At 34.1% G+C, this 19,345-nt stretch overlaps 2 protein-coding genes across 2 annotated transcripts; one reads left to right on the forward strand and one right to left on the reverse strand.

Annotated features, from left to right (window-relative positions):
• The first annotated feature begins 21 nt into the window (after window positions 1-21).
• On the forward strand, window positions 22-11,825 carry LOC139809138 (uncharacterized). Its single transcript, XM_071771833.1, has 14 exons — window positions 22-271; window positions 386-572; window positions 2,863-3,122; window positions 3,217-3,378; window positions 5,179-5,331; window positions 5,422-5,589; window positions 5,695-5,876; window positions 5,975-6,201; window positions 6,318-6,460; window positions 6,538-6,738; window positions 9,527-9,652; window positions 9,762-9,916; window positions 11,363-11,555; window positions 11,650-11,825. The coding sequence occupies exons 1-14, from the start codon at window positions 187-189 to the stop codon at window positions 11,787-11,789; spliced, it is 2,382 nt and encodes a 793-aa protein (XP_071627934.1). The 5' UTR covers window positions 22-186; the 3' UTR covers window positions 11,790-11,825.
• On the reverse strand, window positions 11,725-18,707 carry Nup133 (nuclear pore complex protein Nup133). Its single transcript, XM_071771812.1, has 4 exons — window positions 18,352-18,707; window positions 17,770-18,109; window positions 13,728-16,563; window positions 11,725-12,748 (listed from the first exon to the last, which is right to left on the reverse strand). The coding sequence occupies exons 1-4, from the start codon at window positions 18,444-18,446 to the stop codon at window positions 12,615-12,617; spliced, it is 3,405 nt and encodes a 1,134-aa protein (XP_071627913.1). The 5' UTR covers window positions 18,447-18,707; the 3' UTR covers window positions 11,725-12,614.
• Between the last annotated feature and the right edge of the window lie 638 nt (window positions 18,708-19,345).

Below are 19,345 nucleotides of genomic sequence, written 5' to 3' on the forward strand. Positions count from 1 at the left end.
AGTCGAGCTAATACTTCTTTCTTAGGGAAAATTTCAACTCGTAATATATATAAATCTATATAACAAGCGCAGATTGCGCAGTCACAGCTATCTTATCAGCATTAAAGTAGAACGTAATCTTACTATATCTTCTCGCACAATGGATGTGTGCGTGAGTCATTGGAAAGTATACGAATCAGGTGAAACATGAGCGTTATACTGAGCGTCGCAAGTGGCAATATCTTGTCACTAAGAGGATGGATTTTTTTCATAATTTTACTTATATTCTATGGTAAGATAAGAAGCTAACGAGGGTGTGGTGTAAATTATTTAAATAAAACACGATAATTGACGAATATAAATAATATTCAGCGTCAAATTGTCAACATCTCAAACTTTCTCCCAGGAATAAGTCCGACGGAATCTCAACTCCGCATACCGGACGAGTTTAAGGAATGTTACGTGAATAATAACATGCATGATTTTCACCTTCCCATGAACATGCGCGTCCTGCTGGATATCATTCGCAAAGCAGAGACATATTCTTACTCTACGATGGATATCAGAACAATGTCATCCTCCCTGATGCACAGGTACGAAGCTTTCGACGTAAATCAAATTCATAAATAACATCTAGGCTAATACTAAATATTCTTGAAATATTCATAGAAATAACGTTCATACGAATTTCATAATGAAATAATAATTCTGAAGTAACATTCTAAGAATATATATTCTGGATATATTCAGAAATATTTGCAGAATGTAAAAGTGTATTCAAATGTTAGTAAAAAAAAAACACTCCATTCATATCCGTATCATTCATATTTTGAATCTTTCAAGAATATTCAAAGGGCATGCATAATCGTTGCATAGTCAGAAGATATATTTCACATATATTAATTTAATTTAGAATATTCTGAGGGTACTCAACATAAATGTATATTCCGAAAAATTATAATGATAAATAAATATAATAATTTTATTGTAAAAAAATCTGACTTTGAAAAATCTATAAATTTGAATATTTATAATATACTTTTAAGTATTTCAAAAAATAAACGCGATATTTTATAAAATAATTATTATTTGGACGTGATCATTTTTATAAGTAATAGACTGAAACATATGTATTGCATAATAATTAAACAATACTTTAAGAAACAGAACGATTTATAAATTATTTTGATATTTTTTTTTAGTAAAAAATATACAATGTGTACGTATTTTCTGAGAAAAACAATTTGAAAAATATTTGGTTTGCTATTGACTATGTATTACATTGTTAATCGATATAATATCCGATTTTCTAATTACAAACATATAAAGAATATCGTGTAAACGTGAATGTCGTGTCTTGCGAATGTGTTTTCGGAAAATATAGAATGAAAAATCTTGGAATATTTTAGAATTCACATGTAGGAAGAATTTTAGAAAAGAGGGCTATACGTTCCCATATTCACTACTAGTAAATCTATAGTGTACGTGACGTAAATTTTTTATAGACACTTTGTCAACATTTCTGAAAAGCATTTTAATTAGTATATAAAATCTGTGAAATGTTTCTAAAAAGTTATAAAATTTATATTAAAGTTGTGAAAAATTCTGAAATTTAAATAGAATTTCTGGAAAATTACGTAAATTTTAAGAAAAATTTTTACCAAGAATAAGTTTAACATTTTATAATTCATATTATATACGATAAAGTATTGATAAATTATTACATATGTTATATTTAAAATGTATGAAAAGTAGGAATATATGGAAAGGGAAGAATATACATATATGTAATATTATTGATATGTAATATTTTTATATGTATAATATTAATTGTAAAGTTTGTGTTTTATAAACTCAACTTGTGTTTATAAGGACTTTGGATCTTTCTTTGTGTATTGCATTATTGCGTTGGTGCAATGTATGTATACATAGGGTAACTCCGGTATTTACGCCGCGCGAGGATTTACGCCGCAGAAGTCAGAAAAAAAAGAAGGAAGAAAGATACTTGCTCGCAATTATACTGTTATGTGCCTCTATGTCATATTAGTATTGTGTTGTAATTTCAGTTCCTTACTGTTAATATTAACGAAACCGTCGTGAGTTGAATCGATTTCTCACCGTAGTAAGTAGCACGATCATATATTACGACCTACGTAAAATGATTACTGTATAGGGAATGTAATAAAAGGTTTTTTCATGAAACATAAGTGTAGAGGGATAGTAAAGGATGGAATACAGCAAAATACAAGTGCATAGCACTTATATTCTTTGTTTAGCTTGATATCTTGTACATTCCACCTGTTTAGGATATACGATCGACATTTTTAGCGTGCGGGATTTATGCCATAGTACAGACACTCCGTAAAAATCAAAATCTTCTGTTCTTTTTCCTTCTTTTTTTTATCGTATAACAATAAATTTTAATGCATCCTATCGTTCTTCTATTTTCTTTTTAAAATCTTTCAGTTTTATAATTGGTTTATCATTCTTACGCCTTAATAAACTTTGTACACATTTTATAACTTAATATATGATATATTTTATTGCCTTATTTATAAACATTACTTGTAATTTTTTATAAGGCGTATATTTCACCCATGAATGTCATTTATCCCACCTCTATGGGATATATGGCAAAAATGCAAAGGTTTCTAAAAGTTTTTTTTAATTAAATACAAAGGATGAATATTTCATATTTCTATTTTTTTATAGTAGTAGACAGTATAAATAATAAATTATTGGAATAATTTATTTGCCTTAAACATAGTAAATAGTACTCGATAAATTAAGTTTCCCTTAGCTACGGCGTATATATCGGAGTTACCCTATATATGTATTATACTCCATGCATATGTATTATATTCCTTTTTTCATGCGTATTAGATTTAAGCTTGATGGCATCAAACATTATAAAGATGTACAAGAAAGAGATGGAATACTTCCTTTTGGACAGTCTGGAAGACAAAGTGTCAAATATAAATTGATAAAGGAAATGGTTCCAGGAAAACCGGAACTTTTTCCGTTCGATGCACTCACAGCGATAGAACAGTGCACTTTACATCAAGCTATCTCAAATACAATAATGAAAGAAGATTCACGCGGCACGAGTACATTATGTGAAGAGATTGGTCAAAAGTTAACAAGTAATGCGTTTTTATGCCATTTATTTTCAAATACCTTTATATACTATATATACTTTTTATAAAAAATTTTGAATTAAACTGAATTGTGATATAGATAGAGTTTTATTTGCTAATCTATGGAATTGTCCGAGGGAATACGGAGTGATTCTTACGTCGTATGGAACTATTGCTCCAGGTGCTATTATAGGAGCCATTGCTGCTTCCCTTCAACATCAGAATGTTGGATTAAATCAAATCGTTAACACAGAAACGTTTGGTATTGTATTCGTAAAAATATTTTAGAAACTTAAGAGACTTATTTCCCCAAGCAAACTATCCACAGTATGATAACAGATTTGCTCAGATATTGTAACAGATCCTGTATCATCTACTTGTGATTTGCCGAGCCTGTTGATATAATTCGACAGCGGATTGTCAGCGGAAATCGAGCAGAATCTGTCATTTCGTAAACATTTAAATGGAATAGGTACATCATTTAAACAACAGATTCTGCTCAGTTTCCGCAGTCAATCTGCCATTATATTCCATTAGCAGAACGCAGAATTTTTTGGAATAGATTCCGATCAGAATTATTTAGTTATTTCCTTATAGATTTCTATTGTGTTTTCTAGAGAAAACAGAGTAATTATGCATAAAAAGACCTCAATGACCTTGACCTTGACATATGTTGTCAAGGTCACCCTCCTGAGTGACCTTTAAAAGTTTTTAGCCGGCGGTCGTTATTCGTTAAAAAGTTATTAACAAAAAAAGTTTCGAAAATATAGCAGCTATTTTCAGTATTGAGAGTTTGAGAGGCATAAACGACCAATGTTACATATTTCTTTTTTTTTTAAGTACAGAATATCTCGTTTCGCGTGAAAGTCGCTGCTTTACCAAAACACAACATTTAAAGCAGTAAATTGTTGATAAATTAAAGTCGACGTATTATAGTCGATTTTACAGCTACAGTGTCTATTTCAAAGAAATGTTGGATTTAAATTTTGAACCGCGTAAAAATTATTAATAAAGTAATAATTATTATAATATACATATGTATACTATTATTTCGTCCTGTAATTTCTTTTTTTGGTAAAGCAGCGACTTTCTCGCGAAATAAAGTATTCTCTGCTTTAACAAAAAGACTTCAATTTATCAACAATTTACTGCTTTAAATGTTGTGTTTTGGTAAAACAGCGACTTTCTCGCGAAATAAAGTATTCTCTGCTTTAACAAAAAGACTTCAATTTATCAACAATTTACTGCTTTAAATGTTGTGTTTTGGTAAAGCAGCGACTTTCTCGTGAAATAAAATATTCTCTGCTTTAACAAAAAGACTTCAATTTATCAACAATTTACTGCTTTAAATGTTGTGTTTTGATAAAACAGCAACTTTCTCGCGAAATAAAGTATTCACTGCATTAACAAGAAGACTTTAATTTATCAACAAATTTACTGCTTTAAATGTTGTGTTTTGGTAAAGCAGTGACTTTCTCGTGAAATAAAGTATTCTCTGCTTTAAAAAAAAAACGTAATATTAGTCGCAATTAAATCGATAACTCTATTTTAATCTTCCTTTTATATAATTAGAGCATTAATAGATGACTTGGATGTATCGTTTATGCCTTCCAATACTGAAAATAGCTGCTATATTTTCAAAATAACTTTTTTTGTTAATAACTTTTTAACGAATAACGACCGCCGGCTAAAAACTTCTGAAGGTCACTCAGGAGGGTGACCTTGACAACATATGTCAAGGTCAAGGTCATTGATAGGTGAGGTCTTTTTATGCATAAATTACCGAAAACAGAATAATTCTGATCGGAATCCATTTCGAAAAGTTTCATCATACATGCCCTGATTCATCTGTTATATTTCTGCTAGCACTCTGTCGACGAACGTTACAGCAGACACTTTCAAAAACTGTTCTCAGCGGATTTAGCCATGCGGCTCGTTTTACAACTGTACATCATAATAAAAAATAATTTAAAAAATACAATAATAGAATAATAAAAAGTAGAATAACAAAAATTTCAAATATATATTTAACCCTTACAAAATGTTTTCTTTCTTTCGTTAGAAAGGCCTGTTACCATCGCTAGCGTAACTCACATCGAAGAAGTTGACTTTATTATACCAAGAAATGAAATGATTCATGATAAATCAATGTCATATATTTCCTCGCCTAAGCCAGATCTAAAATTAGACAACGTATGGCTAACAACGATTGCAGGTGGAGAATTTTAAATTGCAATGTCACTTGTCATTTTAGATCTTTAATCTTAATTGAAATTAAAATCGAAAAATGAGATAAACTTTTCAGGTGAATTAGCGGAGATGGTAGTATATCAAGGACCTATATTAGACTCCGATATGCAACTTGGAGCCACTGGATTTTGGAATAACACTATGCGTCCCGGTGTTTATTATTTAAAAAATCAAAATGGCTATTTTGATGCCACCCGTGCTAAAATAGTCAGTGATATCGATGGTAAACATATCTGCAGACAAATATATCACGTCCTTTTATCATAGAAAAGTACGGTATTATACGATTACGAGCGCTATTTACTACCCTTTCGCCTTTGATTCATAGGTCTCATCATAGCGAGTAAGGTGCACACCTGGGTGAACGACTTTTACAGTCTTCGTTTGAGTCAAATTCTTGATATGTATTACTCAGATAACGGTATAACTTTATTTAATGAAAACATCAAAGTCTGTGACAGGAAGAAGGGTTTCTCGTACGTCGTGTCCAGGACGCTTTTGGACGAGCAGGTTTTTTTTTCTATATACGCATTTTAATATAATATAAATACAACATGCGCCGAACAAGTCAAAGTGTAAACTCTATTATTACGGATCACTTGTAACAGACATACGCCGCATCTCATCTTTTGGCCTACCATAACGATATCGTATTCAAATCTCCAGAAGCTCTTAAACGACTGGTCGATCACGCGATTGCTAAATTCTCAGTTTACGCAAACGATCACCTCTTGACAGAATTACTCTGTCGAAACAGAAAACGTTATCCACAAATAGAAGCGTTGATCGTATTCGACGGTAGTTGGACTGAGGAATACACAATGGATTTGGTCGCGTAAGTCGAGACGAGTGGACTTGTTTGCTATTTCTCAAACGTACCTAATAAGGATAATGATTATTAATCGCAATTAAATCGATAACTCTATTTTAATCTTCCTTTTATATAATTAGAGCATTAATAGATGACTTGGATGTATCGATGTATAGTTCAAAAATGGGAATTTTACACGGTATATCAGGACAATGGTTGCTCAATGTAACAAGCAGTCCTAGTCTTGCTTATTACGCTATATCTAACTTCAGGAATATTTCATGCAAGTTCTCTCTATATTGTTTGTTGTCATATATCATTTGTTGTCCAGTATGACTAATATTACATATATTTATACAGGGCCTACGCGTATAGATCTCGTTACAACGTTGAATGCAATATCCAATTATCTGAATAAAACCTGGGAAGCAAGATGGCAACAACATACAATAGGGAGTCTCGGTCAAGCGATCGTGATATTAGCTCCATTGGCTCAGTTCTCTGAATCAGAGCAACAGACAATTTTAAAATTATTAAAAGAGATCAAGCATCTTCATCCCGGTAATAAACACATTTCTGTACTCTTACTAGAAAAGAGATCAAGTTCAATACATGTATACTTGAAAATCCGAGTCAAATCCAATAATCAAATTTTATTTTCTAGAATTCAAGTAAAATTCATAAAAAGTAATATTTCATACATTATTCCTACTAGCGAAGTAATCGATCTCGACTAGTTTCGAATTTTCGGAATTTTAGAATGAGTACTTGCAGAATTCGGAATGAAGTTGTTTCTATCGTAAAGAATCGAATTTTTACAAGTATAGTATTAAAAACTTCTAAGAATAAAGTTGTTAGTTTATTAAAGAATGTAATTTGTAAGGAATTTAAGTAACTTTTATTCTATATTTTTAATCATATTTTTATTATATTTAGTTTCAACGATCGATAATCTAATATTTGTAATTATCAAAAAATAATATATTGAAATAATTATCGCTTTACATCAACGTTTTGATTCGAAGAAACGTAAAATTTCTAGTAAAGTACTCATAAAAGATTCGAACCTATTTAATCCACGTTCGAGTCCACTTGGAAATAATATCCTTTGTTTTTCGAAATACTCATAGAGGGTTCAAACCCATTTCGTCTAGATCTATTTGAAAGTATTGCTTTTATTTTTCCAAGTAATCATACAGAGTTTGTAACTACGCCAACAGATTCGAATCTACTTGTAAGATACTTAATCCGCCATCGCTACTTTTTACATTTCCTCTGTTAAGCTAGCTTAGCTGGCACTCTCCTTGCAGAAATTAAAAATCAAGTAGCACAAAATTACAAGCTATTTAGCTTGTAATATCCCGCAAATATGAGCTTTTATATTCTACAAATTAAAAATTTTGAGCTTGTTACACTGGGCAAGAATTTGATATTTTTTGTAGGGGGTGGGGCTGAGTCAACGTTGACTCAACCCCCCCCCCCCATCACTTAAAAATAGAAATATTGAATCAATCTTTGCAGAATTAGGAACTATTTATGAGCTTTCAAAGTGATATAGTTTCGATTTTTGATGTTGAAAAAAGTAAACATAGATCGTATCGTGGATGTAGCGTATAAAGTCAAAGAATAAACTTCTAAAATACGCGCATTTCGATTATTGAGCTACAACCCCTTCGCAAGAAAACCACCAAACATTTTCCCGGCTGTGAGGTGGTTTTCTTGCGAAGGGATTCTAGCTCAATAATCGAAATGCGCATATTTTGCGAGTTCATAAATTAGTAAACAATATTTAGTCGTAAAATAATTAATTTCTTTCATTTTAAGTACAGTTCTCTGTTATGCCGGGAAGATGTGGAGTGGTTTTCTCGCAAAGGGGTTATAGCTCAATAATCAAAATGCACGTATTTTAAGAGTTTATTCTTTGAATTTATACTCTATACATCCACGATACTATGTATTTTTACTTTTCTCAACATTTTTCTCTTGAGTTGCATCAATTAGGGGAGACCAGGGCGAAGTCGTCACCGGGGCGGAGTCGTCATTGCAATTATCTTAAAATCTGTGTTGTGTGAACTCGTCATTAATACTGTAAACGCGGCTTATGGTGTCCACATGACCAACGGAATTTAGTGAGGTTATGTGCCATGTTGTAATTCTTATCGAAACAAACGTGTTTTCGGAGGTCAAAAGTAAAATTTTTCGCGCGTCGAAAATTTGTAATATCTTAAATATTATTGTGTCTCCGAATCTCAAAGTAAGTGATTCTAAAGAGTAATACATGCTGAACACGAATCCAGTAAAGTTTTTTTTATTTTTTCATTGATTTCTAATATTTTATAAGCGACCAAAGTTGAAACTTGTGGCCGGGGCGAAGTCGTCACCAAGCCATATCATGGAGGGATCGGGCAAAAATCAAAGTCAAAGAAGCAGCAGTGGTCGGATACCAGCGAGGACTTGGATAATATATGCTGCGTGTGCTCAGAGATGACATAATAGAGCTGACGACAAACGTGCGAGCGTAGGGCACATAAGTGTGTGCGCTTTTCTTGTAATTATTTTCCGCCATCGTGTTTTTAATTAATGTTTCCATTTTTCTATTAAAAAATAATTAATAAAATGTATCCTATCATTTTTCATGATCGAAATTATGAATTTTTATTTAAAATTCAGTCCAAGAATAGAGTGACGACTCCGCCCCGGCAATTTTGACATTTCAATTTTTGCACCTTTGTCGTTTTCACTCTATACCAGTTGAACAAGTGACGTAGACCAAAAATGTCCGTATAAATTTTGTAGCCAAGACTCTTTACAACGGTATACCACATTTTACTAAAATTATTTGTTTTGTTGTTAAAAATCGGCAGCAAAAAAATAGTGACAACTTCGCCCCGGTTTCCCATAAAGGGTTGCTTGGGGATTAAAGGGGTGAGCTCAAAAATCGAAACTATATCACTTTGAAAGCTCATCATAAATATATAGCTCTTAATTCTGCCGCAAAGATTGATTCAATATTTCTATTTTTAAGTAATGGGGGGGGGGGGCGTTGACTCAGCCCCCCTCCACAAAAAATATTAAATTTCAGCCCAGTGTAACGAGCTAAAAAATTTTAATTAGCGGCATATGAACTTTGAAAGCTCATAAATAGTTTGTAATTTTGTGCTTGTTTTTTAATTTCTGCAAGATGAGAGGGGGGCCAGCTCAACAGGGGTCATTTTGCTCACAAGTAAATAAACATCCCCTCGTGTTTTGGAAAAAAAGATAAGAGAATATAAAACGAGAACAAAATAAATATATTTATATAGTGGAGATATTCGAATACATCCTAGTCAACATTTTTATAATATTACAGATCTATATTTTTTATATTATGTGTCGGAATACAATTCACGTATTTTTCAACCGTTTGTATTATCAGAGCAAGATCGTTTAATACTTGGCCCTAATATCGATGCCATCGCACAATACCTGTCAACGTGTAAGTATTGTATAATTATTGCAAAACAAATAATTGCAAACAAATTAATCATATTTATACGTATAATTTATAATATGTTTGTAATAAATACTCGTGCATTATATTTTAGTGCCGCGAACTCTGAAGCCAGTAACTGTGTCGAAACTTGACACAGAAGAACCATCAAAATTCAAGAATAAAATAGAAAATTACATAAGTCCTTCAAAATCAATTACATACATGTTGCATTCGCAACACACAGCTAATATGAAGATAACAATTACAGTCAGTATTTTTAAGGAATTATATAATTTTTTGTCTCCTACGAAGAAAATAAGAATGCAAAGAAATTTTTGGCACTGTCGGCCAAAAATTTGAGAGACCATGTATAAAATTTTAAAATATTTCAGTGCAATTTTACTTAAAAATCCGATTCATGCTTTACTCATTTTTTCTTAACTTGAAAGTAAATAAGCATATACATATTTAACATAGTTGTGGTTTAAACGTAGCATCATTTAATTTCAAGAAAATGGACTACGGTCTCGTAAAGCCTTTTTTCTTGAGTTATAGACTATTTTAGAAGACGAATGGAAGAGTCTTCCGTCGGAAAAAATTAACTCATAGCTAAATTAGGAATCTATACCTAGATGATTAGTGATTAAATGTAAGGATAGCTACTTTGACGAAACAAGTGTCTAATATTCTTTCTATCTAAAAAATATTTTTTTATCGAACTCTCAAACATTTAACATTATTATTTTTATTTCATCATAAAACAATAGATTAAATAATAAAAAAATGTTACCCTAGCCAGGGTAATATTTTTCGCAATAAAATTTAAAACTATTTAATTTAGAAATTACATCATCTGACCAAAAGCGTTGGTCAAAATTAATGTCTCGATGATTGATCCGAAAAAGTGCTGTGTGAATCCAACAAAGCGAGTTGGCTCACAGTTTTTTCAATGTTCACATCGAAAAGACGTTATATATTGCCAGTCAGTCGATTTAAATTACTTAATTGTCAAAAATTTTAGATCACAGTTAATATTTTAGAGGTATAAAGAGTTGCTCTTTTCGCAAATCTAGTCAGTGATAGGGTAGAATATCTTAAAAAATATATGTAAAGTTATGAAAGTGGAAGTAACTGAACTCTTTTTACTGACAAATATTAAATTAATAAATAATTTTATCTATCTTTTTGAATAGACAAAATCAATATATTGTAATTATTCTTTGAGTAATTTATAACAAAACTTCTACTCAAAAAGATAAACGAACTCATTTATTAGTTGAATATTTGTCAGTTAAAAGACAGGAGTCACTCTCTTTTTTTACTTCTACTTTCAACCTTTATTTTTTTTTATCTTCCACCCTATCACCAATTAGATTTTTGGAAAGAACAATTCTTTTTATTCCTAAATATAAATTGCGATCTAAAAATTTTTATTAAGATTGCGTTAAAACAGAAGTGTCTAGGGGCTTCTTAGGACTCAATAAGTTAAATATGTTATAAATTAGTTAAATTATAATGCACAGTTTGTGATTTTATTTTATACAATAAACATTTTCAATTAATGATCTCAAACTCTTGGCCAACAGTGTATACGAAAAATTTATCGAAATGCTTCTAATTTTGATCAACTATTGATAATAGAATGAAATAATATTATTTGGCAGAATTATATGCTTTGACAAATAATTCATGATTTATTGACATTTCTGCCAGGTCCATAATTTTGGATACGGAACGATAAAAGCTTGTTCTTGGAATCAATTCAATAGTGAAGAAACTATGGCATGTCAACAGCTTAATGCGCATAAGGAGATTAACTTAATCGACAACTATACATGCATTGATATACGCTGCCCTCACATATATCTCCGTATACAAAACGCCACTTCCTTTTACAAGTGTGCAGGTAACGTCTCTATACTCGGATAAAAAAGTCAAGATCTAAATTTTCTTCGTTACATGTCTATTTTTATTTTTTATATCGCATTTTCGTGTTCCAGAAATGGAATGTAAATTACCGGATCAAGTGAGATATATCATAAGGATGCAAAATACATACAACTCAGCGAAAAAAATGATATTTATAAATGTATTTGTAACGCTTTATTTATATTTACAATTAGCTGTATTTAACATATGAGGATCTTGTTCAATAAAACTAAAGCGACTTAAGGTATCAAGTTATATTATATTTTAAGGATACGATATTTTTTTATATCAATTTATAACGTAAGTAAAAAAATCGATACAGCAATCGACATAAATAATTATGAACGAACTTAAGGGGATCCTATAGTGAAGGCCGAACTTCCTCAACGTCGGTAATGTCAACATTTCTAATCCTGTTTTCTATGTTATATATCTACATCTGTCCTTGTCTAACAAGAGGCATCTGTCTTTGTTCGATTGCTGCGCCATCTCTCGCTACACGCAATACTGCTTATCCTATCAACCTGAACGTGCTTTTGCTTATAAAACTTCATTTTACAAAATCTTTTTTTCTAGACGTTGAATCTTAGTTTTATTTACACAATATTGTTCCTACATGTTGTCCCTACCTCGCCTGGGTGTCATTACATATATATAAACTGCAGTAATTTTGTTATTGTCGTCAGATGACAGTTGTATGTGCCCAAATTAGTAAAATTTTTAATTTTTTTTCGTTCCCGATATGAAATCGTATGTCGCGATGTAGATTTTTGTGCGTACTTTAATTCTAGACCAAAAACTTGCAATTCTGTAAAGCCAATTCAAAGATTTCTTAAAATGAAGAAATGTCGGTAACTACTGCCACTATAGGATCCCCTTAACGACAAAATTTTAATGCGTCATTAGTAAGATAGAAATAATAATGTAGTGGTGATAATAGTAGTATCGTTGCTTTGCAAGTCGATATTTATGTATACAATTTTTCTTTCCTTTATTGCGTACAAAAATATAATTATACTCGTAAATATTTTATACATCAATAGCTTCGATAAGCATATTCGTATATCAATTTTATAAGAAATTGAAAATTACTAGAAACAGCAAGTTCCCCGAGCTCTGGTTCTTTAAGAAGCATATCAATGTGCGGCAAAAATTCATCCGCTTTCCCACCTAAACGGCAAAAGTATAAACATCAATTTATCTCGTTGAATACTTACACTATTTAACAAAAAAATGATTTTTTTTCGAGAACAAGAACGAAAGTAATTGTTTTCCGTTATTTTTTTGGGTGTTAAATACAATCCCGTTTACCAAATTGTTTTATCACGTCAGTTTTGAGAAATTGGCGATTAAATTTGCAAAAAAAGACTATTTGGCATATTATAACTACGATATGTGACGTGTTAAACAAATTTTTTTGCAATCAAAATTGAATATGTTAGTAGAACTTTTAATAGGTTCTGTTGCATCAAAATTGCAACTTAGGCTATTATAAGAATCCATCAAATATTTTTCAATCATTTTATTCAAACTTAAGAGTTTTTCAGATTGCTGAATACCAATCTGAGGTCAGAGTTGACAAATTTAAATTGTATGAAAAACCCGTGTATGTGAATTATATAAAAAATTTTGAACACTAATTATGACACCCATCATGTTGAATTTATCATCTTCTTTAACATCTGATTAGTATTTAACAACCTGAAAAAATTCTTAAGTTTAAAAAATAATTATAAAAAATATTTGATAGATTCTTTATGGCAATGTAAATCGCAACTATTACACTTTTAGACTCTATATTAATCACGAATATTTTTTAACTATATTCGACATAATTAACACATTTCTTTTAAGGGCTGAGAGTATTAATAACATACTTAATTTTGATTGGACTAAAACTTCTCCAACACGTTACATATCATAATTATGATATATCAAAATACACTAAAATATCTCTTTTTGCCATTTTAATCACAAATTTCTCAAAATCGTGACATGATAGGAGCAATTTGGTAGACGAAATCACCTAAAAGATTACAAGAAATGATTACGGAATTGCCTAAAAAAATTCAAGAAACGATTATCTTCGATCTTGTGCATTTTTTTGTTGAATAGTGTTATCAATGCCTTGTCAAATGTAGTAGCTTACCCATGAAGTACGTGAGATCCATCAACTTGAAAAATAGGGTCTCTTGAACTTGTTGATCGGGATTCTTCTCTACGTTGTCCCATTGATTTCGCCGAGCCGCGCGTGCCCAAATTTGCAATCTCAGAGACGACTTGTCCTCCTCATGCTCTACGTAGTCGAGCAAATCGAGAGCCTTCTTGAAATCGTACTCATTGGCAATGAAATTGTCACTCGAGGTGCACAGCATAATTAATTCCCTCGGTGTGAGTACTCGCAACTTCTTGATATCGTAGCCGTATGTAGTGAGCACTTGTGCCGGCAGGTCCTCCTGGTAAGCTATAAGCATCAATTCGTTGTCGATCGTTTTCACGCAGTCCATCACCTTATCCTCCGGGTCGTCTGACGCGAGTAGAGCCATCTTGGCTAACGAGAGCATCGACTTTTTACGGGTAACCAACTCGGACTCCTGAACCGCCAAAGTGTGAAGCGTATTGGCGGCAAATCGCAGCTCGTCGGTCAGCGCCGCTTGCACCCAGGACAGGGTTGGATGCTCCGACAGCTTTTCCGTCAACTCCGCGGTACCGCCGCGTCTGCATCTCTCGACCAACTGCCCCTGACGTCCATCCTTCACGTACCATGAAAATAAGAAGCCGGCGAAATCCTGCGCCGCGAACTTTTCGACATACCCATCCAGCCGATTCTTATTGTCGGTCAACTCACAGATTTGCACAAGCGAGGGAAAGTCGCAATATTTCTCAGCGAGCATAGCGGCGTTATCGTATTGCTCCTCCTTTATCAGCGGCTGTATCAGATTGGCGCGTTCCGTTTCGTATTGCTTCAAGAGAACCTCGAACTTCTCCGTGCCGCGAATGCTCTCCAAATGACACTTTCTTCCGTCCAATATCAAATCGATCAAGCTGACCAGTTGTTCATACAGCTCGTTTCTCATGGTGGAGTCGCCGGTCGCGGTCACGCCGTGCTTAACGGTGATGCTTTGCATCGTATTGAGGCAGTTTCTCAAGCCGTGTTTACCCGGTGCGGCCGTCCAAGGGAGATATTCCGTTATCTCGTTCGAAAACTTGGCAGGGACAAAGCGTTCAGCGTTGTACTGACGATACTTTACCACTTCGTACAACACGGCCAGTAAAATGGCGTTGACCTGCACAATGTACCGGCCGACTTGTTGCAAAGGTCTCTCAGACTGCGTGATCTCCACGGTCTTCTCCACCAGAATCGGTAGAAACAGGTGCACCGTGCTTACCTCGCGGTAGAATACGTCACGCGCCGTAAGTTCGTCGGACACGTACGCTTCCTTCTGACTCAACGTCTGTTCTACGACCGCGTCTACGATTTCCGCATATCTGTTTTGTAGACTGTACAGAGTCAACGTCGCGACTATTTTCTCCGCGTATTCCCCGAGCATGTGGGACGTAGACATGATAGTTCCCCTGCATGTGACCGCGCAGAACCTGTTCCACAAGTTGTGCTCCTTCAAAAACATTACGAAGAGATCTAATGCCTTTTGTTTACCTTCTAGTTGATGCGGTATTTGCATAGAGGTGACCGCGTTCACCGTCATCGACAGATCTCTGTGATGAGCCCATCTCGGATCGTTCGCCGGATAATCATCGATCAAATCCTTCGCGACCTTTAAAACGAGCGTGTCGAGAGTAGCGTCGATGTCCATTACCGGATCCTCATGTAGAGGAAACAGCTGCGAAAGAATCTCGTCGCATTGCGCCTTATTCTGTCGCAGACTTAGAAGAAAGGCGGCGCGTAATTGTGTAGCCGCATCCGAGCTGCAATACATATCATGTAATTCATCGTTGCTTATAAGAGTGGAAAAGTTCTGGGCGGTTTGATTCACTTTGTAGGTGTAGTCCATGCTCATGGTGGTATCTGTGTACCCGGTATTAAAATCCTGCACCGCAAAGTCCACCGGCGTAATGGATATGAGACCAATACTTTTTGTGAACAAAACTGGAGTCGACGAGCATATAGCACCGCCAAGTATACCATCCTCGCCACCTCTCACCAGATCGATCTTATCTTGCTCGACTTCAGATGCGGTGTTAACTACGAGGACGTTGTGCTGGTTGTATATAACTGCCTCCCAACCGCACAATATGAAATGATAGGAAACTAGCCTCGATTCTATATCGTTGTGATAAAATATTGGGTCGATTTTCACTGGTATAAACCATTTAAACGAGTTTGACAATGTCGTGCCGACCAAGGGTAATAATCCAAGTGCAAAATGAATTTGTATGGATATGTCGGCGCAATGGGCCGCCATTAAAAGAACTATTCCTTCCTCGCATGTCTGCATATCGACGAACCACGTGTTCATGTTTTGAGGGCTTGACTCCCAAATTTTTCTTGCAAATGCTTGCTGAACGATATGAGTGATGTCCTCGTCAAATTCCATTTTCTCCTGTTCGTTACAAGAAAAAAACCAATACTGCAGGGAAGACCCGGCGAGAATGAGAACTCTCGAGCCTTTCTCGTCCAGTGGCGTGCACGTGACTTTCACCAGTTTCGTTTCCGTGACAGGCGATTGTGGTATCGCCCCGAAAATAAGGGAGGTCATTCTGCGACCTATACCGCCGAGCCATCCCTGACTCGTTCGAAGTACCTGGCACGTAATTTGGTTCTTTCCACTGTTGAACTGTGGCTGTAAGAGCGCCACCGTACACGTAGTCGTGGCTAGAATGCATCCATGGCCTGGTATGTGTATAAGACAATCCACTTCCTGTCCCGCGAGTTCAGCGCTAGTCTCTACGGAAGATCCTTCGTGTGCCACACTCGCCCAGAAACGCACCACTCCTTCCGGCGAGACTGCCATGCAGCTAGGGACCTATGGAACAAAAATGCACACAGTTTTCCTATATACGTATATACGTACAATATTTTTACAAAAGTTTTGCATTTTTTACTTGTCAATCATATGTCTTCGCGAAATATCAGAAAAATCTCAAAACCAATTGGAATGTATCATCCTAAATATTATATAATTAATCTTCAAATAGTTGTTTCTTAGAAAAGATTTCAAATAAAAATTTTCTAGAATTTTATAACAAAAAAACATTAGACGAGCAAGTTTTTAAACCATTTGTTTTCTATAAGATTTTAGAATGTATTTAAATGTATTATGAATGTTCTTTTACTTTTTTTTTACATAGATTCTCTTATCAATCCACATAAAAATATCAAGTCTATAAAAGCATATTAATCGTATAAAAGTATTAGAGCTAAATCATAAAAAATTAAAAAATATTTGATATCTTATTTCGACAGAAAATGCAAAGTACAAGTATTCTCCGCTTTTTGAAAGTTTTCTACTTCGTTTTTACAAAAGATTTACATCAGGACCTTTTCGCTGACCGAAAGAAATTCAAAGAGAATTTTTGTTCTTCAAAAAAAATGTTTCTATATAAACTAATGGTATAATTGCTTTTTCATTACGTAACATCGGCTTACAAAAGGTTTCATAGTAACTCTACTTACAGATAGCAGACAAAACCTGTATCTTCACTTTCCTTACCTATAGTATGCATAGACTAATAAAATAAATTAATTGTAAAGAAAATATATAACTGCATTTAGATAAAAAAAATAATTGAAGTTGGAGAGAATCAAATTATGTGACAAAATTATATTGTTCTATTAAAAAAATATACATCAATAATGTTATATATATATAAACAAATGTTCTGACTGACTCATCAACGCTCAGCTCAAACCCCTACAATCTACATGAAATTCAGGAAGTATATTCCTTCTAATGGGGTAAAAAGAGGTAAAATGTGTTTTCACGGATTCCTTGATGAGTAACGCCGAACAATTTAAGCTAGTAACACATTTAAACACGTGTGACACAAAATCTGTTGTATAAATTTTTTTTCTTGAAACTAAAATTATTTGAAACACTGCCCTCTCCATTAAAAAAAAAAACAATCAAAATAATCAATGTAATATACTAAGATAATCTACTTGTTGAAAGTGCATAAATATATTATATGTAGATAAGATTGTAAGTGGTAATATAATCTTTCTTCGATACCTGGTGACCTGGTGGTACCCAGACTGCTATGCAATCCGCTTTATGAGCCAAATCACTTTGAGGTAGCAACAATTCGCGACACTGAGTCTTAAAGGTTCTTCTTTGCTTAGGATCGTGAATATTGGTTTTACATTGCCACACAAGTAATTTGCGACCATAGACAAGCCAGGCCCAACCATCCACAGATACATTAACGCTGACAGCCGTATTCCGATCTACAAATGTCAATGCCTCCGTAACTAAAACTGGCAATGGAGAACCGAAGCTTTCCACCGTGTGGTTCTGTGTCCTGCATACCACTTGTACAGATTGATTTGTCCGTACAGACACGCTCGTCGTGCTAAAGTTGAAATAAAATGTTTACAATAATGTTATTTTGAAATGAAACAAAATGTTATACAATACGATTATGTTAAAACAATAAATTCCATCTAAATCAATAAAGTCTAACATGATATAAACAGTTGGTATACAAGTATTTCTTGTCTGAATAAAATTCACATATTATTGTTCTATGAGTAAAGAAGCATTACTCGTAAAACACACTGTATAATTGTAAGTGTTATGTGGCAAGAAACTTACGAACTATTTTTCTTCAGTGATTGAATTATTGACATTCGTTTTCTAGGGGAAGCTAACGTCCTCCCTAACGGGCTTGCCATGTTTGTACGATCCATTTCTTTAAATCCTAATAACTATCTTAAGGAAACATGTATTTTAGCCTTAATCCAAAAACTCTTGTAGAACAATGTGGAATTGTATCACTTCATAAAACATGTAAATCTCTAACAAGCGATTCGATTAACACTCTATTTCGCGGTTTTCAAGTTAGGTTAGACAAGATACCGGCGCCATGTGCTTCTTCTTTATATAATCAATATAATGGACGCGTTCAGCAGACCAAGCCGCTGAGTAGCAGTTGAACGTGATTGGCTCCTACTTTTAGAACCAACCAATCAACGCAGAGTGTTGATAAGACGAACTCAACAGTTGTGTCTGCTGAACGCGGCCAATGGCTGCGTTCAGCCGAAACTCCGCTAGCCTAGCAATCGAGCAGTCGCTCGTTTCCTCTCCTTTTAATTCATTGGGTCAAAGGAGAGAAAACGAGCGACCGCTCACGATTGCTAGGCTAGCGGAGTTTCGGCTGAACGCAGCCATTGGCCTTCAAACCTGGGACCGTATTCTCGAGCCTGCCCTAATGATTTTCGTATGCGACTTTCTATTTGAAAAGCATTGAATTTCGCATGCGAGTTTCATGAAAACGATTCGAAATTAGGGCCCCTGGAGGTCGATTCTGTATTTTAAGACGAGGTAAAAATTACAAAAGTGAACAGATTTACTAGATTTCGACAAATGAAATTGTAGATTCTCTAGTGAATTTCCTCACTTTTGTAATTTTCACCTCGTCCCAAGATACAAAATCGATTCCCTGCTCCGAAAACGGCCAGTGCAATTCTGTAACTCGTTATGCCGTCGTTATGAGCTATAACGACAATTGCGCAGCTTTTTTACCATATAAAATATCTGCGCAACGATAGTCGATACCTCATAACGAGTTACAGAATCGCACTACGGG

The sequence above is a fragment of the Temnothorax longispinosus genome, chromosome 1 (genome assembly GCF_030848805.1).
Source record: "Temnothorax longispinosus isolate EJ_2023e chromosome 1, Tlon_JGU_v1, whole genome shotgun sequence".
Taxonomy (NCBI): Eukaryota; Metazoa; Arthropoda; class Insecta; order Hymenoptera; family Formicidae; genus Temnothorax; species Temnothorax longispinosus.

Excerpts from the sequence above, each read along its gene's own strand:
- LOC139809138 (XM_071771833.1), top strand. The coding sequence starts at position 187 with ATGAGCGTTATACTGAGCGTCGCAAGTGGCAATATCTTGTCACTAAGA. Across the intron at positions 573-2,862 it reads TCATCCTCCCTGATGCACAG|ATTTAAGCTTGATGGCATCA; the intron begins GTACGAAGCTTT and ends CATGCGTATTAG. Across the intron at positions 5,590-5,694 it reads AATAGTCAGTGATATCGATG|GTCTCATCATAGCGAGTAAG; the intron begins GTAAACATATCT and ends TTTGATTCATAG.
- Nup133 (XM_071771812.1), bottom strand. The coding sequence starts at position 18,446 with ATGGATCGTACAAACATGGCAAGCCCGTTAGGGAGGACGTTAGCTTCC. Across the intron at positions 16,564-17,769 it reads GGGTACCACCAGGTCACCAG|GTCCCTAGCTGCATGGCAGT; the intron begins GTATCGAAGAAA and ends TTTGTTCCATAG. Across the intron at positions 12,749-13,727 it reads GGATCTCACGTACTTCATGG|GTGGGAAAGCGGATGAATTT; the intron begins GTAAGCTACTAC and ends TTTGCCGTTTAG.